The sequence below is a fragment of the Pinus tabuliformis genome, chromosome 4_2 (assembly GCF_031772625.1).
Source record: "Pinus tabuliformis cultivar Carrire ecotype Pingquan chromosome 4_2, CPIR1, whole genome shotgun sequence".
Lineage (NCBI taxonomy): Eukaryota > Viridiplantae > Streptophyta > Pinopsida > Pinales > Pinaceae > Pinus > Pinus tabuliformis.
Window position 1 is genome coordinate 357,666,223 of NC_142304.1, and position 10,163 is coordinate 357,676,385.

Below are 10,163 nucleotides of genomic sequence, written 5' to 3' on the forward strand. Positions count from 1 at the left end.
GTGCTTTAAATAGTTTTTTCATTTGAAATCCTACTTACAGAAGCTCTTAGATATATTTGCGCAGGTCTTCATTAGTAGGCATCTTGTTTAATTTTATTTTTGATTTTAATTATCATCAGTGCGATTTATCTGTAGGTGATGAGGGCAGCATTTCGATTGATTTTACTCTCGGCGTACCAAAATTAGAAGCAAGAGATCTTCTGTCCTTCATACGTCGGACCCTGAGTCACAGTGCATTCTTGATGGGATGCATAGGTCCTTTTAGGTATGTCGCGAAGCAGATTGGGTTCTTGGAAATTCTTTTGAGGATCTCGAAAGAATGGAAGTGAATTTGAACCGTCTGGTACTGCATGCTGGTCCATTGCTTCCCTCGGGTTTTTTGAACGGTGGACATTCCAAGGACATGAGAGTTGAAACGAGCATTTGGACAGAATTTGACTGTTGTGAGTGGCTGGATGCAAAGCTTGATCGTTCGGTTCTATACATTTCCTTTGGGAGTATGTTTCATGTGACTAAAGCTTAGCTGGAGGAAATAATATGTAGTATGGTTGATGTGACGAACTTCCAGATCATGTGTCGGAAAGCTTCCAATATCCAACCGATACTCTTCTTCCACTCCAGCCCCTCAGGAATAATATGCAGTTAATATCTAGATTGGGAAGGGGCACGTTTAAACCAGGCTACTATCGTCTCTACTTTGATAGCTACAACATTCTTCGACTCATTTACGACGACGAATCAGGATTGAAGGACAACTACGGGCCTTCTGGCAGGCAAAACACATTATATGTCCAAGCTATGTTGAATGCCTCCGGTAATTTCAGGTCAAACGACGGGTTTAACATTGCGGCATCAGATTATGGAGAAGGCCCCAAGAGAAGATTAACTCTGGACATTGATGGAAACCTGAGGCTATACAGTTTGGTGGAAGAGAAAGGTACATGGACCATTGTTTGGATGGCGGTCTGTGATCAATGCAGAGTACATAGCTTCTGTGGAATGTATGGTCTGTGCATATACACACATAGCTTCTATGGAATGTACGGTTTGTGCATATACACTCGAAAGCCCAATTGTACATGTCCCCCTGGTTTTGACATGAAAGATTCCACCAATTGGTTCCAAGGTTGCCAGCGGAATCAAGAACTGGATGGGCATAGTACAAGACTTCTGTATTTTTCAGATACAAATTATTCTAACTTTGATCTATCCCAGCCTGCTAAGATTACGCTGGAAGAGTGCAAACGTTTGTGCATGAATAACAACTGTTGTGAAGGCTTTGTCTACGTGGATGGTGCCAGATTGTGTTTTCCTAAGTATTTACTGATCAATGGATACCGATCTCCCGGTGAGACGGGCCACATGTACATCAAAGTTTCCAGCAATGATTCTACTGTTTCTAATATTACCAGTGCGTCTCAGCCTTTGCCATTAAACTGTTCGCCTTCCACGGACGAAGACAAAAGGCATAAGACAAGAAGCCCTAATGTCAAATCTGCGCTAAGATATTTTGCTATTGCATTTGGTGTTGCAGAGCTGTTTTGTGTAATACTTGGTTGGTGGTATATGTCCAGAACATATAGAGATCTTGGCTATGAACGTTTAGCCTACTCAGACATCCCCGGGGGATTCAAGAACTTCAGCTTTGCAGAATTGAAGAAAGCGACAGATAACTTCAAGATAAGACTGGGAGAAGGAGGCTTTGGGTCGGTGTACAAAGGCGTGTTGACCGATGGTGAGGTGGTAGCAGTGAAGCGACTGGAAGGAGTATCCCAGGGTCATGATCAGTTCTGGGCAGAAGTGAGTGTGATTGGGAGAGTCCATCACATGAACTTAGTTCGTATGTTTGGCTTCTGTGCCGAAGGAAATCACAGGTTGTTAGTTTACGAGTACATTGAAAATGGGTCTCTAGACAAGTATCTGACTGTAGAAAGCTAAGAAGTTGGCAATGACAGAGTTTTGGGTTGGAAAGAAATATTTGGGATTGCGGTGGGCACAACCAAGGGGTTAGCCTACCTTCATGAAGAATGTTTGGAATGGATTTTGCATTGTGACATCAAGCCCCAAAACATACTTCTAGACATGAACTTTTGTCCCACGGCTGCGGACTTTGGGTTGGCGAAGCTGGTAGATAGAGATCACTCATTCTCCTTCTCCACAATTAGAGGCACACGAGGTTACTTAGCACTGGAGTTGGCAATGAATAGGCCAATCACAGCCAAGGTGGATGCTTATAGCTTTGGGATTGTTTTGTTAGAAATGGTGACTGGAAGAAGCTCGTTATCCAGTTCAACAGGACACCTGGTTCAGTGGGTCTCTGCAATGATGAGGGAAGGGAGAGAGATTGAGGAAGTGGTGGATCGGAGGTTGCATGGAGATTTTAATTCAACAAAGTTGAAGAGAATCCTGAAAACAACACTGCTCTGTGTGAGATCAACCATGAGTTAGGCCGTCGAAATGCTTTCTCAACCTGATTCCTTTACATCATCAGATTCTCTTTGGGTGTAATTTTTTACTTCTTAGCTCGTCTTGTAATGGAAGCTTTCGTGGTTCAGATCACGACTCACCTTTTGCTTTTTTGATATTAGAGCAGAATAACTCCAATCCCCAAAGTTTCACTTAGCTTGAATACCCTTAAATAGACCGTTGGATATCGTGAGGACACAAATCAACTCAGCTCTAACAAGGGAAGCCAAATTTTCTTTGTTGTAAACTTATAAATTCAGCACAAATAGCATTGATTCTGTTGTATTCTATTCTTATCATTTCCTTCGGCAAAACAATATACTCTATAATTTGATTTTGTATTTGAAATTTACTGCAAGAGGAAATCCACGGAAATTTGAAAACAGTATTCTGATTATTTTATCAAACGACAAAGAGCGTTTAGAAAGGTAATTGCACAATGATCTAGTCCAAGAAAACAAGGTTTTCCACAAACCAATTAACTCTTCTAGAAAAATTCAACAATTCCAATTTAATAATCCTATCGGCCTCTCTTTGTACCATGTGAAACAATTGCTAGTTAATAAATATGTCTGTGTTATGTATATGCTAGGGTGTTTGAGTGTTAATATATATTAAAAAATTTATATACGGTGAACATTCAGACTCCACTATTACGTTGAATGGTGGTTACTTTTACGCTACCTATCACCTCCTCCCATACACTTTCCATATGCTGGTTAATACCATAGTTAATACATCAACTCCTTACATATCACCGTTAATACCACCCTTAAATTATGTTACAACCCTTGAAGTCTATATGTGGTGCTCCATATGTTAATATCGCCTCTCACTCCGCATATTCCATACCACATTCATCATTTTCCATACCACATATTCCATACCACATTCATCATTTGCAGGTGGCCCGACAGTCATGCACCCCGCTTACCAACCCACTCCCACACAATACCGACAGTCAGGTTATATTATAACATATAGCCCGGTTATATTATAATATATGTCATATATTAACTATCATACAATCACACCTTTGCAATGAAAAATCGCCATTCGTGGGCACAATTGTTAGAAACACCGAATTCTAAACCACCCTTTGAGACTCTGACTCCCCTCCTCCTACACCGCTCCACCGTTGCGACACCACTCCCTTAGAGTTAATACGCCTCCACTTAATAATGCCTGTCATATAAACCGCGTTATAATATATTAATTGTGAATACAAGCTCATCTCCCACTATAAACGTTGTTCAATGCTCGTTTGAGGTGGGCCGACTCCACATACCCACCCAACATGTTGAATGGTATTCCCTTGCCCCCCGTTGCCTCCTGGTGGATGGCCTGACATACCACCCGACAATCATACCACATGTATTATTTTGAATGCATATTACAATCATACCACATCCCAGTTGCGCCATACCAGGGACCGCCTACGAAATGAAAATGACCCCTCATTCACCAAGTAAAAACAAAAGTTTACATTGATTTACATTCAGGTGGAATAACAAATAGTGAAACATAGTAACTGTTGTGCCCACCAAAATTTTCTCCACCATTTTCTCCTCAGAGACTTATACTCCCTTTTTCTTTTCTAACCTGTCAAAATGAATTTTACATTCATATTTAACTGAACATATAATTTTACATTTAATTCATGACAGAGCAAAAACAATTAACATGATGTTGTTGTTGAGTGTGATTAGAATTGCGCAGGTGTTTTAGGAGTGTGGGAAATAGTCGCTGAATGAATTCTTGTCCATATCTATTTACCCAAGTACATTAACTGCTTCAAATTCCTTGCTACGTTTAGGAATGGTTCGTGCCTGGCTTTAGTCCTTCCATCTTCAAATAGAGACACAACCTCCAAAAATACGTTTGACAAGTATGGTTGTTGTCAGGTTGTTTATTGCGGTGGTTGGGATTATTATTTTCAACACTCCCTCTTAATCACAATTTCTGTCATTGAAAATTCCCAAATAGTTTATGAGATAAAAAAAACTTTCACATGCCAATGGCTTTGTGAAGGTGTTAGCAAATTGTTCCTGTGACCTACAATTCTGCAACACAATTTCATCATTGTTAATCAACTCTCTAATAAAATGATATTTAGCATCAATACGCTTGGTCCTCTTGTGGAAGATAGAATTATTTGACAATGCAATTGTTGAGGTGTTGTCGTAGAAAATAGTTGTCGCTCCCTCTTGGTGATGACGAAGATCCCTCAACATCCTTCTCATCCAAACTTCCAGACACACTGCTGCTATTGTTGCGACTTATTTAGCTTCTGCTGTTAACAATGACACTATTGGCTGCTTCTTGGAGGCCCATGAAATGGCTCCGGAACCCAAATGAAAAACATATCCTGACGTGCTTTCTCTGTCATTGACACTACCTACGTAATCACTGTTAGTGTAACCAACCAGCCTGAAATCATTTGTTGTTGTGTACAAAATGCCATACTATTTTGTCCCATTGACATACCTTAAAATCCTTTTCACTACTTGCCAATGTGTCTCCTTGGGTGTCTCCGTGAACCTTGACACCAAACTTACTGCATACATTATATTCCGCCTAGTGACGGTCAAATACATCAAGCTGCCTATCATGCTTTTGTATAATGTCAGATTGACATTGTTGCTACAATCTTCTTTTCTCAATTTCAGCCCTATGATAGTTGGAGTTGATGCAGACTTATTGTTCTACATTTTAAACCTCTCCAAAATTCCTGCCACATACTTTTCTTGAGAGATAAAAATACCATTTTCTGTTTGCTTCACTTTAATGACCAAAAAATATCTTAACAACCCCAATTCAGTCATTTCAAATTCACTCTTCATGACTTGTTTGAAATCAACAATGACGAAATCATCACTACTTGTAAAAATCAAATCATCTACATATAAGACGACAATGAGAATCTTACCTTCGCTCTCTTTGATGTAGAGAGTAGGTTCACTGTCACATTTTTCGAAACCATTGTCCAACAGGTAAGCATCTATCCTGCTGTACCATCTGCACGGTGCTTGCTTCAACCCATAAAGAGCTTTCCTCAACTGATACACTTTGTCTTCTTGGCCTTCAACCTCATAACCAGGCGGTTGCACAACATACACTTCCTCTTTGAGCACTCCATTCAAGAACATTGATTTTACGTCCATTTGATACACTGCCCATTTGTGCTGCGCGACAATCGCCACAACTGGGTGCACTGTCTCCATTTGTGCGACTGGCCCGAACGTCTCCGCGTAATCTCTTCCATGCTGCTGCTTGTATTCTTTAACAACTAGCCTTACTTTGTGCCTTTCAATCTTTCCCTCAATGTTGCTTTTAGTCTTACAGACCCACTTTACTCCAACGACATGTTTTTCTTTCGGAAGGCTCACTAACTCCCATGTGTCATTCCTTTCTATTACTTCTATTTCTTCCTCCATTGCCGCAACCAATTTTTCTTCTTTGGATGCATCTTCAATGTGGATTGGGTCATCTAGTTGACAAAATAATGCAAATAAGGAATTCAGACCTGCACTACTATCAACTTCATCTTGCTCATAAATATCATTTAAATATATGAATTTTGGCCTTCTTGTGCTTGCTGAAGATGGGATTGACATGTCACTTGGTGTCGCGCTTCGCAGTGTGCTTGGAGAAGCACTTGCTTGGCTGTGCGAAATTGTGCTATTATTTGTTGATGGTGTTGCTTGTTGCCTTCTTTGTTGTGCTTGAATAGGTGTAGAGGGGGCCACTATTGAGGAATTACTTGTTGTTGTTAATTCCTCTTTGTCCTCATGTGGCATGCATGATTTGACATTGAATTTCTTTTCTAAACTTCCATCCCATGCTTCCTCTTCTATGAACTACAAATCTTTGTTGATTATGACCTTCTTGGTTAATGGATTGTGGAGTTTGTATGCCTTGGATTCATCACTGTATCCAACAAATATGTATTTCTTCCCCTTGTTGTCCAACTTCTTTCTCAACTCGTCTGAGACATGTGCATATGCCACACATCCAAAAGCTCTCATGTGAGTGACACTATGCTTTCTTCCACTCCATGCCTCTTTAGGAACTATGTTTTGGACGCTTCTGGTTGGACATCTATTCAAGATATATGCTGCACATGCGACAACTTCAGCCCAATAATCATTTGGAAAATGTTTTTCCTTTAACATACTCCTTGCCATCTCCATAATGGTCCTATTCTTCCTTTCTGCCACACCATTTTGCTGAGGCGTATACCTTGTTGTAAATTGCTTGTGAATTCCATGCTTCCTGCAAAATCGAAGGAAGTCATTTGAGATATATTTGCCACCTTTGTCAGTCTTGAGGACTTTGATGTAGTGTCCACTTTGCTTCTCAACAAGAGCCTTGTATTGGCGAAAGCGTTCAAACACTTCACTTTTATGTTTTAGGAGATAGACCCATGTCTTTCTTGTCTAGTCATCTATGAAGGTCAATACATAGTGGCTGCCACCAATTGATGATGTCTGCATTGGTCCACATAAATCTAAGTGGACAATCTCCAAAGGTGCCTTTGCCCTTACTGACTTTCATGCTGGAAATGTCTGTCTATGTTGCTTGCCCAAGATACATCCTTCACATATGCTGTCTGGTTTTTCTATAAGTGGTAAACCCTTCACCATGTCTTTCCTATGCAGCAAATTCAAACCTCCAAAGTTGAGATGTCCAAATCTCAAGTGTCATATCCAGTTTTCATCTTTTACCTCTGCTTGAAAGTTTACTTGTGTGATAGCTGCCTCTTTTCTTCCATCTTCTTGTGAGTTCATAGATAGTTGTGCTTGTGCACATTCTTTCTGCAAATTTGATATTATTTTTAAGGGAAACATTCTATTGCTTGTCATCTAAAACTTTACAATCAACCATCTACTAGGAGGTCTATCCAAAATTGTGCATACATCATTCCTAAAGAAGACATTGTAGCCCTTTTGCATGAGTTGTCCAACACTCATGAGGTTATGCTTTAGACCGGGGACAAAGTAAACATCTAAGATGCACTTCTTCTCCCCCTTATTTTTTAGGATATTAACTCTTCCTTTTCCCATGATAGAGAATTTTCTATCAGTCCCTAATGTCACTTTAGATTTCACACTTTCAGTAAGATTGGAAAACATTTCTATGTTTCCTGACATGTGGTTACTACACCCTAAATCTAGATACCATATATCACTTCGTTTTTCTTGTGCTACATTACAAGCTAAAAAAATGCTATCATGGTTTTGATTTTCTCTTGTGAAATTTACAATTGGTTTGTTACTAATGTCATATTTCTTTTTTCTACATTCATTTGCATACTGACCATACTTCTTACAGTAATAACATTGGAATTGAGATTTATCATACCTATGACCTTGTGCTTGATTTTGGCTTGAGCCTTGTCTTGGATTTTGATTGCTGCCTCTTCCATTTGAGCTTGAAGGGTCTCTTCTTCCACCTCTGTGTGGGCTTCTTCCTCTATCTCTAGCATATGATCTTCCTTTGCCTCGACCTTGACCAAATGATCCTTTTCTCTTGAAGGCATGCTCCAATGAAGAGCTTGCTGCTCTATTCAGTCTATGTTCATGAGAAATTAGTGATGCATTAAGCTCATCCACTGAGAACTGCGAGAGGTCCTTTGTCTCTTCTATGGCCACAACAATGGCCTCAAACCTTGCTGGAAAACTTTTCAAAACTTTCTCCACTATTCTTCTTTCCTCAAGTGTCTCACCATGAGATCCGATTTGAGTAACCAGCCCACTTACATCTGTAAAAAACAAGTCTATATTCTTAGACTCTTTCATACAAAGTGTTTCAAAATATCTCCTCAACATTTTCATCTTTGTTGCCTTGACTTTTGCCATTCCTTGGTAGGCTGTTTGGAGGGTGTCCCATGCTTGCTTGGACTTCGTTGTTGCTGCAACCCTTGGGAAAATGCTTTCATGAACTGCTTGGAAAATATAAAACAGAGCTTTTGAATCCTTATTCCTGTTGTCCCTTAACAAATCTCTTTCTCGTTGAGATAATACATTGTATACTGCTACATCTGCTAGTTCTTGAAAACCATTCTCCACCAAATCCAAAATGTCTTGAGAAGAAAATAGGGCCTTCATTGTAATAGCCCAATAATCATAATTGTCGCTATTAAACTGAGGTAGTTGAGAATTAGTCAAGCTTGTGCTTGATGTTTTCATTTCCGAGCGTAAAAAAAAAACTTTCTCCCTGCTGGTAAATATGCTAAAAACAATCTGCCCTCAAAACAATTCTTATTGCTAGCAAAAACATTTGTTTTTACACTAATAATATTTAACCCGCTTCGATACCATGTTAGAAAAATTGACAAAATTTACGCTGAAATAATTTTTGCAGAGGGGCAGAGAGTTATGATTTCCACAAAGCTACTTTTGCGCACCGCGGAGTTGATTTTGCGCAACTTGTTTTGCCCACCACTGAGCTGATTTGGTTTAACCACAATATTCACTTACAAAAAAAAAAGGTAAAAGCTTAGAGCAACACAAATAAAACTTAGGATTGATTTATAAATCTTGCAAATACATTCACATGAGACTGTGGCGCATTCACCAAGTAAAAACAAATGTTTATACTGATTTACACTTACGCAGAATAACAAATAGTAAAACACATTAATTGTTGCTTTCACGCGCCCACCAAAATTTGCTCCACCATTTTCTGCTCAGAGACTTGCGCTCTCTTTTTCTCCAACTCTCTTACTCTCTAACTTGTCAAAATGAATTTTACATTCATATTTTGTAGTAATTTACAGGGTAAGTTCCTCAGACAGAACACCAAAGGACACCACTCACAAACAGATCACAGATCAATACACCAGTACTTTTGACGTGGTTAAAACCCTCAAAGAGGGAAACAGTCCACGGCCCAAGCCAATGCGGCCACTTCAGGAAATTTATTAATAAAAGAATGAAATTTTACATAAGATTCTCTCATGAACAGTTAACCTACAAATGACCCTCCATGCTCTTTAAATAGAGATCATGGACCAATCGGGTGTTAAGCCACGGATCAAGTGTCGGTAATACCGAGGAGAGAATGGACCGTCGGATCACTACATATCGTGACCGTTGGATTGTAAGTTACAAAATGTACATAGTAAAGAAACAGACTTTACCTCACTCTATACTAGACCACGTTCTACTTAACTATTTCCTATGTGTCGAAATATCCTAACATCCTCCCTTAAGAACAACTTGGGATAGGATTGGAGGATTTACAAATATGCCACAATAGGAGAAGGAAGGAGGCACTAGATCCTATCCCCCCTTAGTGACAACTTCCTGAACTCCAACCATAAATCGAAGTTTAGTGAACTTCGCCTCTGTGAAAGCCTTTGTAAAGATGTCTGCAACTTGATCATCTGTTGAACAATATTGCACTTCAAGAACATGGTCGTGGATGAGCTTTCCGATGAAGTGCATGTGCAGTTAAATGTGTTTGCTGCGCTGATGTTGGAATGGATCTTTGCATAGTTGAATGTCACTTTGATTATCACACCAAAGTGTAGTCGGATGTTGCTGCTGAAAGCCAAACTCTTACAGGATCTGACGAAGCCACAAGGCTTCCTTACTAGCTTCTACGACACCACGATACTCTGCTTCTGCTGAAGAAAGAGAAATGGCACCTTGTTTCTTGCAAGCCCATGTAATAGGTCCTGAACCAAGAGT

General features: G+C 39.7%; 2 protein-coding genes across 2 annotated transcripts; both read left to right on the forward strand.

Moving 5' to 3' along the window:
- Positions 1-319: 319 nt before the first annotated feature.
- On the forward strand, positions 320-1,938 carry LOC149169398 (putative receptor protein kinase ZmPK1). Its single transcript, XM_089425179.1, has 2 exons — positions 320-497; positions 680-1,938. Exons 1-2 carry the CDS (start codon positions 320-322, stop codon positions 1,936-1,938), a joined length of 1,437 nt encoding a protein of 478 aa, XP_089281305.1.
- Positions 1,939-2,082: 144 nt separating this feature from the next.
- Positions 2,083-2,448, forward strand: LOC149169399 (G-type lectin S-receptor-like serine/threonine-protein kinase At5g24080). Its single transcript, XM_089425180.1, has one exon. The coding sequence runs from the start codon at positions 2,083-2,085 to the stop codon at positions 2,446-2,448; it is 366 nt and encodes a 121-aa protein (XP_089281306.1).
- Positions 2,449-10,163: the final 7,715 nt, after the last annotated feature.